This window comes from Mobula hypostoma, chromosome 15 (assembly GCF_963921235.1).
Source record: "Mobula hypostoma chromosome 15, sMobHyp1.1, whole genome shotgun sequence".
Classification (NCBI taxonomy): domain Eukaryota; kingdom Metazoa; phylum Chordata; class Chondrichthyes; order Myliobatiformes; family Myliobatidae; genus Mobula; species Mobula hypostoma.
This window is the reverse complement of record NC_086111.1, coordinates 37013591-37035193: the sequence shown is the minus strand read 5'-3', so window position 1 is coordinate 37035193 and position 21603 is coordinate 37013591. Positions and strand designations below refer to the sequence as shown.

The 21603-nt window shown below is 37.1% G+C and overlaps 1 protein-coding gene across 3 annotated transcripts in view; it reads right to left on the bottom strand.

Annotated features, from left to right (window-relative positions):
• Nucleotides 1-683: 683 nt before the first annotated feature.
• Nucleotides 684-21603, bottom strand: part of rybpb (RING1 and YY1 binding protein b) — a 136124-nt gene continuing 115204 nt past the window's right edge. For 2 of the 3 annotated variants that reach the window (XM_063067907.1, XM_063067905.1), the window contains exons 5-6: nt 11411-11628; nt 684-2633 (exon numbers count right to left, since the gene is read on the bottom strand). In XM_063067907.1, the coding sequence (XP_062923977.1) occupies nt 2590-2633; nt 11411-11628 (262 nt within the window). In that variant the 3' untranslated portion in view covers nt 684-2589. Of the gene's footprint in view, nt 2634-7867; nt 11629-21603 lie in introns of those variants that run through there. The other variant, XM_063067906.1, reaches the window with a different exon arrangement.

The window sequence follows — 21603 nt, the reverse complement described above, 5'->3', positions numbered from 1 at the left end:
TTTTAAGGATAATATTTAAAAATCCAAGATTAGTGCATTGCCTCTAAAAGATTGCAACTTTAACATACTGTCCCCAAATATTCTGCCACCATCTTTTCCTTCATGTCAGGTTTTAAAAGATATTCATCTGTTTCACAGAATCTTTCCAACCCATTTTAAACTTGAGTCACCTGAACTTTTGGACTTCGCTTTCTTGTGGTCATTGAAGACAGAAACTGAGAACATGGCAGAGAACAGAACCAAAACTAAATCATTGTCTTCAGTAACTATGTATTTATTTTTTCTTATTCTGCACATCATTTGTTTTTGTTTTTGGTGAGAAACCTATTAAACAAATTGAGTGAATAGAACCCATTAGTAAAACAAAATTACTAACCTGTTTATTACTTCTATTTATTACTGTGGTGTACCTGTATGGCAAATGTGTTAAAACAATCTTTTCTTTTTCAAAAGAGAAATCATTCCTCTGTTAAATTGAGCAAAATATAGCCAGGTTGCTTAGTTTGCTCATTCATGACATTTGATTTGATGCTTGGTTATTCCCACTTTATGTGAATTATGACTGTGTATATGGTAATATTGGCAAAAGAGATAAGATTTCATTTAAAACAGCCTCAAAGATTTCTCAAAATGTATTACATTAATAGATATACAACTTGTTTAATCTTCTGATATTTCTTTTGTATTGTTTCAAAATAAAATTTTGCAAATATAAACCATGAGAAATATGATACATATAACATTTGCATTCCTTTGTAATAATATGATTTAACAAGTACTTTTTAATTCTTTAATAGATAATGAATATTACTGGCAATGCCAGAATTTATGCATGTGCTTAATTAACCCTGAGCAAAGAAAACATTACGAGTCAACCACATGTCTGTATCTAATGTCCACCCAGTGAACAAAATGCATTATTACAAAAAATTCCTGATATCAGCTTTGTATATCAAAATAGGGCAAATATAGCTTTATGGCACAAAAAAAAAACATCCTTGGTCAGCTTCTCCTGGCAATGGACATCACAGATCTGCTTATACAAATTAAATGAAAAATTAACAAAAATAAATACAACAAAATTATTGTGGTGCTGATACATCATTATTACATTTTGCAATGCATTTAATTGTCAAATAAACCATACTATTTAGATCAAGTGAGGTGAAATTATTTTATTGAGTTTAATAGGCTGAATTATGAATAATGGGTTATAATTAGGAACCCATCAGAATTTTAAAATGTGAATTCACTTCAAATTTAATACTTTTATCTTATAAACAGAATATACAACTAATTGTAAAACTTCCAGACACATAATACACCAGTGAGAATCATCTGTAATTTATGTATCCAGCATTAATTGTTGATATCATAAAAATTACACTAAGTACAGACCAAAACAAGTTTTATAAATTTCATAACTCCAGTCTAGATCCAATTTATTTTTATTGCCAATACTTTTTATAGACAGCTGTAGAAATGTCACATTGCCTTGTTACTGAACTCAGGGACATTCTAATTCTTATTGAATGAACAGAATGAGAAAACATGCAAGCTGGAATGATCATAGAACTATTTTAAATTAGTACAAATCACAAGGCCTTTTGAGGTGTATCAGAGAAAAAAAAGCTATAAATGGATACAAGTTACACAATAGATTGCACTGATATCAACACCTGATCTAAATTTACAATTGGATGTGGATAGATTGGTTATACATATACAGTTTACCAAAAACACAGGAGACTCTACATAGACGCCGGAAACCTTAAGCAACACACATAAAATGCTGGAGGAACTCAGCAAGTCAGGCAGCATCTATGAAGGGGATAAACAGCTGATATTCCGGCCGAGACTGAAAACATGGATTATTTATTCTCCTCCATAGATGATACCTGACTTGCTGAATTCCTCCAGCATTGCTATAGTTTAGCAAACAAACTTTTCCAGTATTATTTCCAGGAGTTATATAGTACATTTTGCCAGATCTCAGTATTATACATATTGATTGAGAACATAGTTCAATATGATATCCAATGTTAAACAGAATAGACTGTGGTTGCTTGAAATTTAAAATAATAAGACTGGAAATGCCAAGGGCAGGCAGCATTTCCAGAGAGAGAAACAGTTGTAAGTACAGAAACAATCAATGTGATGTGTCATCACATTGCCAAGATAAGCATAGGCATAGGAGTTACACTGCAAGTTCAGAGAAGGGATTGGATTCACTGCTGAATTCAGCAAACACATGGGGTCATACTGCCATGTTCAGTACACACATGGGTTTACTCTGCCATAGAAAGCTTGTCCCATAGAAGTGATTTCTTCTTGCCTTTCTCTGTTTCCTCTCTCCAAGTCACTTCCAATCTGTGATATTTTAGGTGCCATCTGCTACTTAATACCTTCCAGTTATTTGGTGTTAATTGCTTTGTTTTCACCATGGACACAAATCTTTTCTGTCCCCATCCCACATCAAGACAGCCTGACAGGTCCTTATTTCTTCCTGGAACAGACACCCAATTGGTACTCTTCCAGCTGGCTGAACTTGTTCTCACTTTGATAATCCTCTTTCTCACCATCTCCATATCAAAGAGTGTTTATGGGAATCAAAACTTGCAGATGCTGGAGATCTGAAATGAAAACAGAAAACATCAGAAACATGCAGTAAGTTGGACAACATCTGTGGAAAAAGAAACAAAGCAATTGTTTCAAAGCACAGGCTGCATAGCAATGGGAAGATGTATGGGACAATTTATCATACAGATATCCAGCACAGAAACAAGCCCTTTGGCCCATCACATCATTGGTGAAGTTTATGGGCTACCTGGAATGATCATTGTATATCTCCCTATTTTCCTTTCCTGGTAGATTGATGACTCTATTGAATTTGCTTCCCAATCTTGCACGACATTTGGAAATTTTATTACCTTTGCTGCCTACCCCTATCTTGGCATCAGTTTCATATGCTGTAGTTCATCTGTAACTGCTCTCTTACTTTTTGTGGCTGTTTTATTTTCAGACATGGGACGTTATCAACTGAAATCCATTACAAGCCCAAGCACTCTCAAAGCTGTGCTGGCTAAACCTCTTCCTGCCATGCTTCCTGTAAGGATTCTACTTGACTCTTAATTTTCCAGCCTATTTGCTGATACTTTCCCTACCAATGCTTAGCAGAGATCTTCCAATCTAACCAGCCATGACTGGCCAGGAATTGCAACCACATCTGTTCCATTTCTCCCATTGCTGCTCTCAATCTCTCTTCTTGTGCAGAAATGGATTGAGTTCTCCTTAATCTCTTCCACCACATCAGCCTCCACATTTTACAGATTGTTCTAATTTTCACCATCTTTCACCTGATGCCACACCATGCACACCTTCACTTCCCTCCCATCATTTTGTCAGGACCATTGATACTCTGGTTCAGTCATCCATCTCTACTTTAACCTACTTTATCTTTTTCAAAGTATCCTTCCATGTAACCAATGGAAATGCCAACATATACCCCATCATTTGTTTCTTTCATATCATCCAGTGACATAAACACTCCTTCCAGGTGGTGCAGCAATTCACTTGGAGTACAGCACATTCAATGGCCACAATGCAGCTTCCTCTACATTAAAGGAGCTAAACAGAGAATGGGTGATTGCTTTGTAGAAAAATCACCTTTCAATCTATACCAGGATCTACCAATTACCTGTCACCTTTACTTCTTCATTGCATTTCTACTTTGATCTCTTTGGCTTCTTACACAGTGGACTTGAATGGAATACTAAGTTCCAGGAACAGTGTCTTATTTTCTGATTTAGCACATTATAGCTTTCATGACTTCAGCAATTTCTTATAACCAGCCTTTCCAGATTGTTTCAAAACTGACCACTTCAAAAGGAAGGCCAAAGCCCCAACACTTTTTCTATATCCTGAAATCTTGCATGCTTTGCTATTTCCTGCATTCCTTTTGTTTCAGATATACAACATCTGCCAAATTTTTGTTACTTCTCCATTGCACATATCATTCTTTGGGTTTTATTTTCTTCAGAATCTCCTATTTACATTTCCTTCAGGATGATCAGCTGCAATAAACAAGCCTTCATCAACATCACTTCTAGGTCTCAACACATACTATGAAAACCCCAGTGTCTTGTACCTTCCCCCCTTTGCAACTGAAAGTACATTTGATCTCTAAGCCTTAAGCTTATAAAGCAGCCTATAAAGTTCCTTTTCCCACGAATGCATTTTTGGCTTTTGAAAGTGCACAAATTTCAATGACCCCTCATTTCTTGCATGTGTCTAACCCAATCTAATTCCTTCATCTCCACTCCCTGTACACACCTACTTGCTGCAGATCCCTCATTCCATCATTGTGCACTACATTTGAAAATATTATGCTCTCCTCACTGTTGCCACCTACTTTAGACATTCCACCCCCCCCCACTACTGCCATTCTCATCACATCTACCAGACCAACCAACAGCGTCTAACCCCAGACCTAACCCTTCTATAATGTTGTATTGAATCCCATTGGAACAATATAAAACTTAGATAGAAATAGGATGGAAAATTAAAGTAGTAGGCACCCAAGAACTCATGGTCTCAAGAAACTCAAGAACTTTGCAGAAGGTAGAGTGTAAAATATGGCCCAACCCATCTTCTGTCGTCGAACATAGAGATGACTATATTGTAAACAGCAAATTAGTGAACTTGGAAAAGCAAGCCAAGTTTTATTTTAGTCTGGACAGGTAAAAGGGAATATGTAGGAAAGGTGATATAATAGTATTTAATAAACTTTGTACAATACCATTTAAAAATCAATTATTTCAGTTGGATAGAGATGGGAGAGAGGGGTGCAAAGTTGAGCTTTGCTGACTAGTACTTCATCCCTGAAGCAATGTCTCCCACACTTGACAGGGTAAATGAGCAGTGCTGAAGTTATTTACAAATGACCTGGCAGGCACAGGTTGTCTTTTAAAAAAATATTGCTAAGTAAAGCATATGCCTCTGAGTAACAATCCAAGCATACTTAGCCATAATATATTTAAACACATCATCTGGCAGGCTTTGTACTGAGCAGCTGGGCTTTGACAAGCTTCAATACCTTGCAGCGTAATTTGTTCACTGAGCACAAAAGCTGTGCCACAAGGAAAAATCTGTTCTTTCTGCTCAAATATATCAATTTCTGGCAATGAACACAGCTGTGCATCCTCATCAAAATTAAATTGTCTAGTCTTTTACCTTTTAGAAAGGGAAATTTTACTCTGGTTTCTCAAATTCTTGAGCAAATGCAAAACCTTATCAGTTTTCCATCTACAGAATTCTTTTCTCATTTGAACTATCTGACAGGATACATGGTAATACATTTTGTTAATATGGACTCAATGCCAAACTTTTTTTGTCTTAAACTTAAGTTCTAACACAAAAAAAAAGCCTACTGTATCATCTGGAAAACATGAACATAAAGACCTCAAGAGCATAATCTGATTTATATTTTACCATGACCAGAAAGACTATACTTATGAAATCCCTACTAGGTATTAGTAATATACCTTGAAGTAAGTTGGAGCAGCAAAAACAATAAAGTTTTCACTGATTAGTTTAGCTACACATGAACTGAAACCAACTTTTGTCCCCCCTTGTTCCAAGGAGACATATTTGCTGGCTATTCAGCACTTACTACATGACGCAAATCACCCAACAAATATTAGCAGAATGATCTACATGATTCACCGCCTTTGTGGCAAAAGGAATCAGTGATCTAGTATTCTGACTCTGTGACAATGATGGATTTCCAAGTTAGCATCCTGGCACACTGAGGTTAGTGGTACTCCAAAGTAAAGGTACTTCCTGTCATTGTAAAAATAAGCTGATTTAACTGCAATGTTTCCAGTTGATTGTATATCACATTTGATGTTCATTAGAGATAGAAGTTTATTGTGAAGTACCAGACAAATGTCTACTTTGTCCTGTTTGCTGTTGAGCTTACATTATTGAAATCCACTCACCTCAACAGGATGAAAGCTTTCTATTATACTTCCCCTACCATCCTATGGATGGTGAGGACTGGACATTCACTACAGAACACCTAACCTCTGACCTGACATAGGAGTTGATAGAGTAGAATTTCTGGCTACTTCAGCTCAATGATGGCTCTCTCAGAATAATGTTGATGCATCATGTTAATAAGGGAGAAGCTTACATGCTGTTAAGTGAAGTAGCAATTGTCTGACACTTATCACATTAATGTTGTTTATTCTTTACATACAAAACAAATAAATGGATAATGATTTAGGAGGATGAATCAACTTGATAGATGTGTTCAAGATTATACAGTCAGCACCTTTTTCTTGGGGGCAGCAATGGATAATACCAGAGGATGTCCTTTTAAGGGGAGTGGAGGAGAGTTTTGAGAAGAATCCAGAAGTAGTTTTCCTTTACAGAGACTGTTAAGTGCCTAGAATGTACGGCCAAGGGTGGTGTTAGAGGCTGATACATTAAGGAGATTTAGGAGACTCTTAGGCATGTGGATGAAAGAAAAATAAAGGATTATGGGCTATGTAAGAGAGAAGAGTTAGACTGATCGTGGAGTAGGTTAATAGATCAGCAAATTGCAGGCCGAAGAGCCAATATTGTGCTGTACTGCTCTATGTTCTATGCCAACTATTCACTAATATACTTCAGACTGGAGGTGCATTTTTTCCAGCATTCTTTTATGACAAAAGACAATGAAATGTGAACTGATCTTTAGATTGTTTACTTCTCACAATAAATTCAGTGCACTTAACTTAATAAATATGCTCATTTGATTAGCCATTAATGTGTATGGTGCAATATAAAAGCAATTATAAACACCACAATAAAATGAATAAACATGAGATTCTGCAGATGCTGGAATCCATAGCAACACACATAAAATGCTGGAGGAACTCAACAGGTCAGGCAGCATCTACAGAAATAAAGAAACAGTCAGCTTTTCAGGCTGGCACCCTTCATCAGAACATTGTAATAAGATGAATAATCTTTTGAAAAATAAAGTTTTAAAAAACACTGGCTGAATTAAAAGGACTTCAAATACAGAAAAGTAGCATCAAATGCTTATATATTCTACTGCAGATCACAAAAAAATGACAGACAATTGTATCTCTAAAACCCAATTTCTGAGAGGAATATCTGAGCAAAGATATTAAATTAAATTTTTTATATATACAAAATGTCACTGGAAATACATTTAGCGTACGCAGACTTGAATAGCTCAAACACTATTGGATTGCACCATGAAGTTAGTTACATTTTACAGAATTTTATGGTACAAACTTGTTTCAATACAAGTGTTTCTTGAACCCCTTCAAAAAACTGGTTACATATTGAGAACTGCCACACACAGGTCAACTTACAGAAAATCACAGCACATAATTTTTCTTTTTGTTGTGATGATCGCAGTACTTCACTGAATTCTTCGAATGCCATGATTCTTGGTTGTTAAAGAAACCTAATTACTAATTCAATTCATGCTCAACTTCCAAATTCATGTAATCAAGGTAGATAAACTGCCTTAAGTTGACATAGAAGACTGAAATTTAATTACAATCTATGGAAACTCCCTGTGGATGCTTGAAATGATAAAAGGTGACCATTTGATAAACTTGGTGCCGATGTATTACTACTTCTACAGGTTTTTGAAAACCAGCATATCTACTACAACATATCATGTATGGTAACAGAAAAACAAGAAAACGATACCAGTAAAACGGGAATTTTTATCCCATAGGTTTGCTTTCATTATAAACCAATAAACTATAACATGTTACATTCCTTTAAAAAAGAAACTACGATTAAATAAATTTTAACTATTTTATTTGTGAAAAACTACAAGCAGAATTCATAAATAGACATTTCTATTTGAAGCAGTTAAGGAAGAAATAATAAAGTGGCTTCTAATAACATATTCGTGCACATGCCAGTAACAGGAATATATTAACATCTTTTATTTGCTAGACAAAAAGCAGTGTAGGTTATAAAGTTCCCAAAACATTTAAGACCTGGAAATAATTTTACCAACTCACAAAACCACCATGAACACACCAGCATGAAGATTAAAGAAAACAAATCCAGCACGCTGACAGCCCTAATGAATTTACAAGGCAAAAACTTCAAAGCATTATGCAGGACATCTTTCCGGGCAAATGAAAATATACCTTGTATATTACAATAACAAAATTCACAAGATTATGTTATGCCACTTTAAACAAGCATTCTATTGGGGTCTTCAATGAACAAAGCTAAAGAAATAACAATGTAACCATCTTTACACAGTAAATAAAGGTTACCAGTCATACACAAGAACAGAACTGCTTGCGCATTAAAAAAAAACTGGTCAGCTTGTCATTCTCTAAATGTTGGCTCTTGAGCCATTTCAAGTTACTTACAAGCATTTTTCTTAATATTTCCAGCAAACAATACATTTTTCAATAACTTAAGTTACAATAGTTTATAAAAGTAGACTGAAATATTTTTGGTAAGGCAGATGAAGTGCCACTCTTCCCAATAACGTTTCTAGAAATAAAAATGTTTTATACAAGTTGTATGAACTTTGTAAGTGGCTTATTAGGTTTAAACACTTTACCAATTTTATTATTACTGTTGCTTTAAAGATTGTTCTTTAAAAAACTCTGTGCACCAATTCAGTCTACAGAATACAACATTAAAATAGTGACCTGTTTCCAAGTCATCACTGACATGCCTGTTTGGCTGTGTAGTTTCCATTCAGGAGGCACTGCAGAAAAGCAATCAGATCCTAAGTTTAAAAAAACTAGGCCAAGCAGCACAAAGATAGCTGGCTATTACCCTAAAGAACAGCACCTAATCAAATGAAAATAGTTTTCCAATAGAGTAAGGGTTCATTACATTATGTGAAAATTGCATTCAGTTTATGCCTGCCCCAGCAGAGTGGTATTTAATTTTTATGATCCACTCTGATCAGTTAAATTATCTGTACAGCTAGTGTTCATATTCCTGCATGAAGGCCATCACATTTTAAATAAAATTTATCTTCAAGTTTATCACCTTCTTAGATCAAAATACTAAGTGAAGCATCTTAAACATTCTAAATGCAGTTTGAATAAACTTTATTTCAAGCAAGTGTTAACACTGCACAGAAGTATTAAATTCCAGATACAATTTACAAGAAAGAAAAATATCAGTAAAGTTTGCAAAAATCTAAGTGCATCATTCTATACAAAGATAAATTACAATGTGAACGTATATGTTTTAATACAAAGAAACAGTGAACAAATTGTTACACAGGTCTTTCATTATGTGAAACACTTATCAGCCCCGCTCCCCACCCAACATTTTGGAGTTAATATATTAAGAACATTGGGAAACTCTTCCCATTATGATGATGTCAGAAGAAAAAAATAAGAATATTTGATGATTAAATGTAATTTTAAACAAATAGTATAAAGATAAAATTTAATACGTGTAATGTACTTTACATTTAAATTTATTCTAAGTCCAAAAAAAAACAAATGCCACCATGGTAATAAATAAGTGGCATATATTTGTTTATCGAAATTTAGAGTAATTTTTTTTGAAACTTCATTGGTAGTGCCAACTTATTTTGCTCATTGGGTTCTTAAAAATTGATATGGAAGCAAATCCTGAAATCCTTAGCAGGTAATCTCTCCAAATGTATGTATCAATGGCAGGTGATTGTCAGATATAATTCAGTAGGGACAGCTGCCAATTGAGGTCTATGGAAACATTCTAAAGTACTTAATTAATTCTATTACATACTTGGTATTATTATACAGAGAATATGTTTATTTTGTTTCTCTTAACTAGTGCCATAGCATGATGCATCTTTGAAGAAATATTACTTCCATGAGTAAAACTGGGAGCTTGATAACTGCAAAGCCTGTACCTTTTACAGCTTGGAGCAGGTAAAAGAGCTGAGAACCAAAACAAAGTTTCAAACCCAATTACAATAGTTTAAAAATCTAACTCGAAAAGCACCAAAGCCATAAAAAAGTGACAATGAGGGAGTGTAAAAAAAGGCTGTATTATTTTCCATTAAGTTCTCCTTTATTTAGTGACCTTCTATACCCAACACAGCCATGAAACATCTTGATTCAAGAAAAATACTAAGTCACAATTTTGCTTATGTACATGGTTAGAGATTTCCTGTTATTTACATCTGTAACAAAAGCACATTGTTTATGGAATGGCAGGAGATTCAGCACAAAAGTTTCTGAATCTGGTTCTTATTTATTCTTCCATATTTCTGACTTAGTATGATTTGGCTTTAACTGTACAGAGATTATAGGAGTTAAAGATACAAGCATTACTGGCAAGTGCAAAAATTGAAGATGGATACTGAACGTGTCAAATTTTGAAGTTACAATGGCTAATCACATTTTTCTCATACAGGTATTAACTAAAGCTGTTTATTTGAAGATGGAAAGTATGATTTTTAGGATGAGCCCCATCTCCAGAAACAGTATACGTTTTCAATAATCAATGCTATTTCTACACTGCTGATATCCACTTTACTGGTGAAAATGAATTATCCAACAGTAACCTTTTTCAAATGCTCAGGGGTTCTTCATTTGATTACATCTGAACCTAGACGATTCAGTATTATTTTCTCACAGGCAATCTGCTTTAGTATACGTGTCTATATGAAGTATGTTAAAATCATGCTGCCAGTTATCAGGCACTGCTTCTTTACAATAGCTGGGTGGCTGGGAAGTACATTATTCAGTAATTACATTTGCAGCACAGAATGACACCGCTTTCAGGTAAGTGTAAGGAGGAACTCACATCTGTAACCTAATTCACTGAACTGATCCAGCTATTGTTCGGGTGCCTCAAGCATACTTATCCCCAGTCAGATACGCTCTGGGAAAGTCAATTGTCCTGATGACAAGGCAGGTTTCATTGCAACAGTGTGCAAAACTCCATCATCTCTGCTGGAATGCACTGTCCAAATCTTATCTGTTAAATGTTGCATTTACTTCACAGTGTATTAAGCACCAGTGTTTCTATATGTTGGTTTCTAACAACCATTTATTTTGTTTAAACCAGTTAAAGACATTTAACATCTCTAAAATTGCTAATAATCAGCATAGTTGCTGGCAACAAAACTTACAAAAAAGGATATGTTGAAAAGGGTGGAATTTGCAAATGTAATAAATAAAGTCAAAAATACATAATGTACATGGAAATTGTGCACAGCAGATTTATAAAAAAGTAGATTCAGGAGCACATCCATTATAAATGATTGTTAGGAAAATATAAAACCAAGGGAATACATAAAAAATGTCAAAAGTATTCATTCATACTTTTCACATTACATGTACAGGTCTGGAGCCTGGCAAAGCTCAGAATGATTCATCGTTTACTGCTGACATTTCACCTTTTGGCGTAGAAGAACGCGATGAACCCTTGTCTGTGCTCTCTGATCCAGAACTACTTTGGTTCTGTTGCTCAGAACCAGCGCTGGATGTGACTGTTGACGATGATGTGGAAGAGGATCGTATTTTTTCCTTAAAGTCTGTTATGATTACTGTGACATTGCCCACTGTCACTGCAAGCTGCTGTGCAGTACTTCTGTCTATATTTTTCAGTTTAGGCCTGCAACGGAAACAAATACAGTATGAGGATCATTTCAAAATCAATTGAATTCACAGAACACAAAAGATGAAAAAAAGCAATTTTTTTGCATAGTAACATTAAAGAGTTGCTGAAACCCATGACTTTTGTTGCAGAGAATTCCACCTATGATTTAAAATGCATTTATTGCCTTGCACATGGAAAATTATCTTCTTGTGAATGATTTCATGAATGTGAGAAAATAAAATCACCATTTGTGCATTTGAAAGAAAGAAAGACCAGAAAGAAACAGAGGGTGGTGAGTGAGTGGAATGGGCTGCCGGCGATGGTGGTGGAAGTGGATACAATAGGGTCTTTTAAGAGACTCCTGGATAGGTACATAGAGCTTAGCTAACTAGAGGGCAATGGGTAACCCTAAGGTACATGTTCAGCACAGCATCATGGGCCGAAGGGCCTCTACTGTGCTGTAGGTTTTCTATGTTTCTAAACACCTTTGCAAAACACCACTAAACAATTCCTGACTTGCAATATACTGTTCTCAGTTATAGCTTCTTAGTTGATGAAACAGAAAACTTAAGCAAGTGAATTCCTCACAGAAGTTCAAAGAATTGAGTAAGCAATGTAGCTCTTATTTTGTATGTCAAATGAAGATGTCATTGTTGTCTGGTAATATCATTATATGTTTGGCAATATTAGCTAAGAATTAAATGGTTGACATAAACTGAATGAAACTTTGCCTTCTTTTGAAGGCAGCATAAACAGTAGAATGTTGTTTCAACCAAACAAACATGGCAAAAAGAAAATTCTTTCAGATACTAGAAATATGGATAAGAAAAATATTCTTTTCCATAAAATATTCAGCAGGGTTGAAACATCAGAAAAGGATGTTGTTAATATTTCACCAAAATTTTCATCAAAATTAGAAGTTATAATTTTAATAATATTAAACAAGTGGAGAACAGGGAAAAAGTGTTTGTCCTGAGTTGAGAACAGATTAAAAGGCAAGGGAAGGGAGAAAATAGACCAATAAAGCAGCAAGAGGTTTCAAGTGTAAAATGGTTACAGTAGAACACATACCAACCAAATCAATTAGTATAAAGTGTTCAATATCACAAAACACTCCTAACTGCTCAACAGGAACAAAGGTTAGTCACAACTTGACAGTGGAACCCATGAAGGCATTTGACAAGAAAGGTGACCAAAAGTCTTGACATCAGGGTAGTATTAGTTTGGCAACCAGGAGATTAAAGGTTGGAGACAAAAGCCAACACAATTAGATAATAATGATAGCTGATTGGTGGGAGGCTGGGTGCAAACATTCTCTGGCAAGGAGATGACTGCACAAGTTCCTTAAGGAAACATTTGCAGATCAGTCACTTCAGTTGTTTCATTAGTTATTCAATGTCAGCCACAAGGTCAGCAAGGAATACAGAGTATTCCAGTTAATTAGGACAGCCACTTATTTGGGACAATTCGTAAAGAACCAAAGACAGCCAGGATTCGCTTTGTTTATTTGGGACACTATGTCACTTAACTGGGATAGGAGACTGTTGCTGAACAGGTTCAAACTAGTGTCACGCACACTTGTGTGGCATGTACACCAGGCTTAGAGCAATCAGTTTTTAAAAAAGGTCAGTTGTGTGCAATTGTATTAAAAAAAGGTCATTTTTGTCACAGAGTTGCTAAGGAACAAGCAAGCCAATTCAGAACTGTTTTGCACACTGTGGTTTCAAGCATTTAGGTTTAAAGATTGGAGCAACTGGGGTTGTATACACTGGAATTTAGAAGGATGAGAGGGGATCTGATTGAAACATGTAAGATTATTAAGGGGTTGGACACGCTAGAGGCCGGAAACATGTTCCCGATGTTGGGGGAGTCCAGAACCAGAGGCCACAGTTAGGGATAGACAATTTAGAATGGAGTTGAGGAAAAACTTACAGAGGGCTGTGGTTCTGTGGAATGCTCTGCCTCAGAAGGCAGTGGAGGCCAATTCTCTGGATTCTTTCAAAAAAGAGTTAGATAGAGCTCTTAAAGATAGCGGAGAGAAGGGATATGGGGAGAAGGCAGGAAAAGGGTACTAATTGTGGATGATCAGCCATGATCACAGTGAATGGTGGTGCTGGCTCGAAGGGCTGAATGGCCTACTCCGGCACCTATTGTCTATTGAGATGCCAGAAATGGCCGAGAGTGAAAAGGAAACAATTTTACTACTTCAGTGAAGATTTGGAGGATGCAATCATTGAAAGCATTGTATGAAGGCTGCCCATCATCTGCACTACGTGTCAATGCTGATTTTGTTCGTTGCGTACATTGAATGAATTCCTCCGTCAATTGCTATTTGAAACTAATAGTTTTATAGTACTGTAGTACATGGTAGTGTTCCAATTTGTTCTGTATTTCATTTAAATACATAATTTGTTACTCAGTTTGTCTTTTTTATTATACTTTTTAATCTTAATTTTATACCTTTTATTTCCATGAAACTAAAGACGGCGCTGATAAGGCACAGCTACACTTTACACACAGCAAACAGACCTACTAATAATCTATTAATTACACTTTTTCTGGACTACAACGACTGCAATCCACAGCATGTAATTTCCCTTTTGGAGTTGGGCTTTTGAACCATCTGTACAACCTGGAATTTTTGCCATATCCTGAAAGATTCAGCGAACTGGACTCTCAAGAATGCAGGTAAGGCCATGGTAGCCAAAATAGACTTGGGACACGATCAAAGCAGTGGGGCCTGAGAGCAAAAAATGAACTGATGTTTTAGCGAATTTAAGTGCTGAGCCAGATTAAAATGATCATGTTGAAGGCAAAGGATAAACCAGTGTTCAGCTCATTACTCCACGAGGTTTACTCGCTTCAGTGCTGAACTGACTCTATAGCTGTGGCCTGCAGCCATTGGGGTACTAGGCTGGCTTCACTTGCCCCAGTGAAGAACTGGCTGTGGACTCGTTTTCAGTGATTCTGCGGTTTAAGTTCTGCTTGTCAATTGTTTACTTTTTCATTATTTGCATGATGTGTTCTTCATTGCACATTGGGTGTTTGACAGTATTTGTTGCGTTTTTTTATTGGTTCTATTGTGTTTCTTTGTTGTGTGGCTGCCTACAAGACAAATCTCAAGGTTGTATACAGTATACATACTTTGATAATAAATGTAGCTTGAACTTTGGCGAATTGGGACAGCCACTTAATTGGGCCAAAATGTCCCGATGTATCCCAAATAACTGGAATCCACTGTATTTACCAATGACTGCAATGCACTCAGCTTACTTCATTGCATTACTCCTCAGATAATTAAGTGGTTTATACTGTACATATGCAGTTGCCTATGTGCATTATCATTAATAAATTCCCCACTAATATCCTTCCATCCATCACTGGACCAGCCACTTGAGTACTATGGCAGCCAGAATGATGATCTTCTGAACTGAACAATTGCCACATTCAGGATAAAGCAATCCACTGCTCCACTGGCACACAATCCTCCATTTCCAATAATTGGCCTGTTAATAATATTTACATTAGTTGTCCACCATATGCGTTTCAGTCTGCACTAGCCTGCATTTAAGCAACAGGAGATGAAGAATGCAAAATACCAAACTGACTTAATAGTGACAAGGACATAGTTGAGTAAATCAGTAGCTGGAAAATTATGATAAGTGGCAACTCAAAGGCTAGGCTCTGAGAATTTGAAACCAAGGACCGTAATGTGGTCCAGGAGAAGAATAGCTTTACATGCAAACGCTTAGCATTTCACCTAGTGCCCAGTAAAATGCACAGAAGTAGTTCGGAAAGAGACCATTCTGAGCAAATCATGGATATGGCTAATGACAACAACCTGTACCAAAAACAATTACCAAAATTGCCCTTCAGGGAACTGCTACTTAACAGTAAATTCTGTATAAGAAAATACAAGCAATAGCTACGATCTAAAATTACAAATGCAAGGACAGGAAGACTTCAGTTCTTAATCAAAATTTAAGTTTATGTTACTTGAGCTTACATCCAGCACAATTTAAATGATATTGATATCAAAGGCAGTCGTCAAGAGTGGCAAATCACAAACAAGAGATTCTGCAGATATGCCGCAAGTCAGGCAACATCTATAGCAATGAAAAGAAGGGTCTCAGCCTGAAACTTTAACTGTTTATTCCGCTCTATAGATGCTATCTGACTTCAGAGTTCCTCCAGCATTTGATGTGCATTGCTCAAGTCAGAGTGGGATGGAGAATTAAAACACGTGTGGCATGGCAGTGTAGTGGTTAGCATGCTTTACAGTATTAGTGATCCAGGTTCAATTCCTGCCCCTGCCTGCAAAAAGTTTGTACATGCAAGGGCTCTGGTACACAAGTCACCGAAGACTAATATACACTTAGCAGTCACTTTATTAGGAACAGGAGTGGAACCTGGTGTGGTCTAGCTGTTGTGTACATATCCACTTCATGGTTCAACACGTTGTGCAGAATGCTCTTTTGCACACCACTGTTGTAACACTGTTTGAATAATTATTCCTTCCTGTCAGTTTGAACCAATCTAGAAATTCTCCTGTGACCTCCCTTATTAACTCACAGAACTGCCGCTCACTGGATAGTTTTTTGCTTTTCGCATCATTTTCTGTAAATTCTAGAGACTGTTATGCATGAAAATCCCAAGAGATCAGCAGTTTCTGAGATCTGAAACTACCCCATCTAGAACCAACAATCATTCCATGGTCAAAGTCACTGAGATCATATTTCTTTCCCATTCTCAAGTTTGGTCTGAACAGCAACTGAACCACTTGACCATGACTGCATGTTTTTATGCACCAGTTGATGCCACATGATTGGATTATTAGATGATTACATTAATAAGGTGTACCAAATAAAATGGCCACCGAGTATATAGGTGCAGAATCTTAATAGAACAATACACACAATTTGCTGGAGCTGCTCAGCAAGTCAGGTAGCATCTAAGGGTGGGAATACCAGTCGACGTTTCAACCCTTCATCAAGGTCTTGCTGAGCTCCTCCAGCACTGCGTGTACTGCTCTAGATTTATTGTGATTACATGACTAACCTAGGAGATACTCAATTAACTTAAAGAAATGGTAAATATTCTGAGCCAACAGTGAATGCAGAAACATCTTTCACATATCCAGAATATTCAAAAATCCTTTAGTGCCATAATAGTTCAATTCTGAATTGGTTAGATTAAAAGATTTCAAACAACTAAAAAATTATCACTATTTGAACTTTGCTTCTGTCTGTAAAAACTGTTCAGAATACAAAACAATATTCTGCTCTGTCCTAGAAATATTTTAAAAGTGCCTCATGGCTGTGAGAGTAACCAAAAACAATATTCCCAGCTTTTGTTTTGTCAAAGTAGGCCAGGGATATTCCACCAGGACTTGTTAATCATCTATGCCACAATACAAGAATTTGCAAAACTATCAAGATTCACTCCTCTGGTGAAGCAGCAAATACCACATGCAGAAGATCACAGACTATTAAAGTTTCAAGTATCCCAAATGTCCTCAGTAGTTACAATTTCTAAACAGTCATTTGAAGGAAATGTCTTAACGTTCTTTAAAAATTGCCCTTTATACGTAATTCACTTTCCATTAAAAAGTGATGAATAAATGACTTAAATAACATAATTTTGGAAAGCATCAAGTTGGATACGTCACCAGGACCAGATGAGATGTACCCCAGGCTGCTGTGGGAAGTGAGGGAGGATATCGCTGAGCCTCTTACGATGATCTTTACATCATCAATGAGGACAGGAGAGGTTCCGGAGGATAGCAGGGTTGCAGATGTTGTTCCATTATTCAAGAAAGGGAGTAGAGATAGCCCAGGGAATTATAGACCAGTGAGTCTTACTTCCGTGGTTGGTAAGTAGATGAAAAAGATCCTGACAGGAAAGATTTATGAACATTTGGAGAGGCATAATATGATTAGGAATAGTCAGCATGGCTTTGTGAAACGTAGGTCGTGCCTTACGAGCCTGATTGAATTTTTTGAGGATGTGACTAAACATGTTGATGAAGGTAGAGCAGCAGATGTAATGTATATGGATTTCAGCAAGGCACTTCATAAGGTTTCCCATGGAAGGCTTATTGAGGAAGTAAGGAGGCATGGGATCCAAGGGGACTTTGCTTCATGGATCCAGAATTGGCTTGCCCACAGAAGGCAATGAGTGGATGTAGACGGGTCATATTCTGTATGTAGGTCAGTGACCAGTAGTGTGCCTCAGGGATCTGTTCTGGGACCCCTACTCTTTGTGATTTTCATAAATGACCTGGTTGAGGAAGTGGAGGGATGGGTTAGTAAATTTGCTGATGACACAAAGGTTGGAGGTGTTGTGGATAGTGTGGAGGACTGCCAAAGGTTACAGCGGGCCATTGATAGGATGCAAAACTGGGCTGAGAAGTGGCAGATGCAGTTCAACCCAGATAAGTGTGAGGTGGTTCATTTTGGTAGGTCAAATATGATGGAAGAATATAGTATTAATGGTAAGGCTCTTGGCAGTGTGGAGCATCAGACGGATCTTGGGGTCCAAGTCCATAGGACAGTCAAAGCTGCTGCGCAGGTTGACTCTGGTTAAGAAAGCATACAGGGCATTGGCCTTCATCAATCGTGAAATTGAGTTTCGGAGCCGAGAGGTAATGTTGCAGCTATATAGGACCTTGGTCAGACCCCATTTAGAGTACTGTGCTCAGTTCTGGTCACCTCACTATAGGAAGGATGTGGGAACCATAGAAAGGGTGCACAGGAGATTTATAAGAACGTTGCCTGGATTGGGGAGCATGCCTTATGAGAATAGGTTGAGTGAACTTGGCTTTTTCTCCTTGAAGCGATGGAAGATGAGCGGTGACCTGATAGAGGTGTAGATGATGATGACAGGCATTCATCGTGTGGATAGTCAGGTTTTTCCCCAGGGCTGAAATGGCTAGCACGAGAGGGCACAGTTTTAAGGTGCTTGGAAGTAGGTACAGAGGTGGTGTCAGGGGTACAGGGGTAAATTTTTTTTGTTGCGCAGAGAGTGGTGAGTGCGTGGAATGGGCTGCCAGCGACGGTGGTGGAGGTGGATACGATAGGGTCTTTTAAGAGACTCCTGGACAGGTATATAGAGCTCAGAAAAGTAGAGGGCTATGGATAACCCTAGGTAATTTCTCAGGTAGGGACATGTTCGGCACAGCTTTGTGGGCTGAAGGGTCTGTATTGTGCTGCAGGTTTTCTATGTTTCTAATTGGCGGTAAAGGCACAGTTAAAATTGGACACTTCTACAGAATTGAAATCACAAATTGCTTTTACTGTAGGGACTAATTACATCGACAAAAGTGAAAAATTGGTAACTGAAGCCAATCTGACCAGAATCCTTTAGGTATACAGCAAAACATTGGGAATTGTACTGACCTGTCTCTGACAAAATGCTTGTGAAGAAACAATAGTCAAAATAAGTCAACTAATGAAGTATTAGAGTAATAGGAATCGCAAATCCAGAAGTGTAAAAAAAACCTCATCTGGTACACTATCCTTTGGGGAAAATGGCCAACCACCCTGTTGCCTCATTGTAATCATGGGTTGTTGAGAAGAAACAGAGGAGTAAGAAGAAATTTGGTTTCTTTGAATCTTGTAAAGCAAACAATCTCAGGCTACGTCCACACTAGACTGGATAATTTTGAAAACACTGGTTTCAAGTAAAAACGACAGGCATCCACACTAGGTGTTTTTCAAAATATCTCTGTCCACACTAAAACAGATATTTGGGCGAATCTACTCCTACTGTGCATGCGCAGACACATCTACAGAAAACAAGCGAAGAGGAAACGGTATAATATTTACGTTTCCACAGCGACATTGTGCTATTTTCATTGGTCAAAAACTAGAGTACTAACAACAACAGCGAAAGAGTTTTCAACAATGTCTTTGAGGAATACAAAGAAAACCTCCGCTGAAAAAAATCAGACCAGACTTCTTCGTTTAGATAGACAATGAAGTCCTGCTATTTTTGCGAGTTACAAATGACTACAAAGTCAGCAAAGCAGTGGAGCTGTTTAATTCCAAACAAGCTATTAACGTAGACAATAAAGTAAACAATACATGCATGAAGCCATCCTCTACCCAAGATCAACAATATCAACAATTACAAAATGTTAAATGGTCAACTCGACATAGACTACCAATCCCACATCAAACCCAAACCTATTAGGAGCAGAAGAGGGCACTCAACTCAATTTGAAATACTAACTACCAAGTCAGATGTGTACAGCAATTCATTTTTCCCCTGCACAATTAAAGCATGGAATAATCTTAATCCTAACACAGTCACACAACCAAACCCAATTAAATTTAAGGCAGCTTTTCTTCTTCAAAAATCTCCTCCTTAAGCCCACCCTCCACCACCTCCAGTTTAAATTCTATGCGGAATATTTTGGAGGACCAAGAACCAAGAGAGTGGAATCTTCTGCCGCCAGACCTGCGCAGTATTTCTGACATTAATATTTTTAAAGATAGACTCAGTCAAATCAATTTAGGGGATCTAGTCAAAAAAAGCTCACTTTACAATTTAACTCTCAGGCCGTTCACACCGACTACGCGTTATAACAGCGGTGGTCAGTCAGTGACAGTGCTGGCTTGGAGACCCCGGGGTACAGGAGGGTACGACCACTGCAGACTGGGAGACCGGAGGGTACGTGCAGAAGAACAGAGGATGCAAACAGAGAAACCGAGGGGACCAGCTTGAAAGCCACCTCCAGTTTAAATTCCATGCAGAATATTTTGGAGGATCAAAAACCAGGAACCAAAAACAGCCATTCAGCAGTGCTTGCGCAGTACCAAGCAGAAGCAGAAAAAGCATTGTTGTGTTGTCATGACGACGTTTTAAAATCTCTCCATTTACCCTGTCCACACTACAACGTGAAACAATCGTTTTCAAATTTACACACTCTGGAGAGTGTTTTCGAATATCTCCATTTTCGGGGGATGAAAACGCCGTTTCAGTGTCAAAATGAAGAGAAAAGGCTTCGTTTTCAAAATTATCTGGCGTAGTGTGGACATAGCCTCATTCTCACCCCAGCAGCCAAACTACCAGAGCTCTGCTGAATTGGAGGAATGCAGAGATTTGGGGTTAAGGGACTGAAGGAGATTGCGGGTGTGTAGAGGAGCTAGCACAAGGAACGATTTAAACCTGAGAAGTCAAAATTACATTAAAATATGACAGTTAACAAAAAGCAATATATCTATCTTTCAACATATTGGTATTACATTGTTCAGTGGTACAATTAAGAAAGCAATATGTTTAATCATTGTTTTTACTCAGAAGTTATACTTTTGTGTTTTATCTTTCTCAGGCTCTGAATGGTCAATATTTCTCATGCAACTTCTAATCAACAAATCAACGTGAATAAATCAGAATTTAATCAAAATAACATTACACTTCTGCTGATGGGCTGAATGGCCTGATTCTGCTATGCCTTTACACCTTTTGCAACCAACACAAAAACTGTCACTACTGAAAATGAGCTGTATTTGCAATTTAAACCACATAGAACCACATTAAACCGCATTTCACCATTCAAATTTGTGGTTAAGAACAAAGGGTCAAATTACACATTTAGCAAAATCAAGCCATATGACGTACTGACAACATATTAACACAACCTGAAGAAAATAATTTAAATCAAAATTTTACAAGTTTTTTTTAAAAACTGTTCCCAGACAATGTGTTTGAAAGGCACATTAACCCTGGAAAAGATGTGTGAAAGTAAATAAACCTTTCCCAAGTACATTCTTATGTCCTGCAAGTTATGTAACCACGTCACCTGGGTTTGTTAAACATAATACAAGCTGGGGTTACTGAGTTATATATATATATTTCCTTCATGTCAAAAATGATTGTATATTAATCTAATATTAGAAACAAAATTAGCTAGAGGTATAAAAGTGAAGTTTGATCCTGAAAATGGCTTTCTTCTCAATGTTATCATGTCCTAAAGATGTTCTGTTC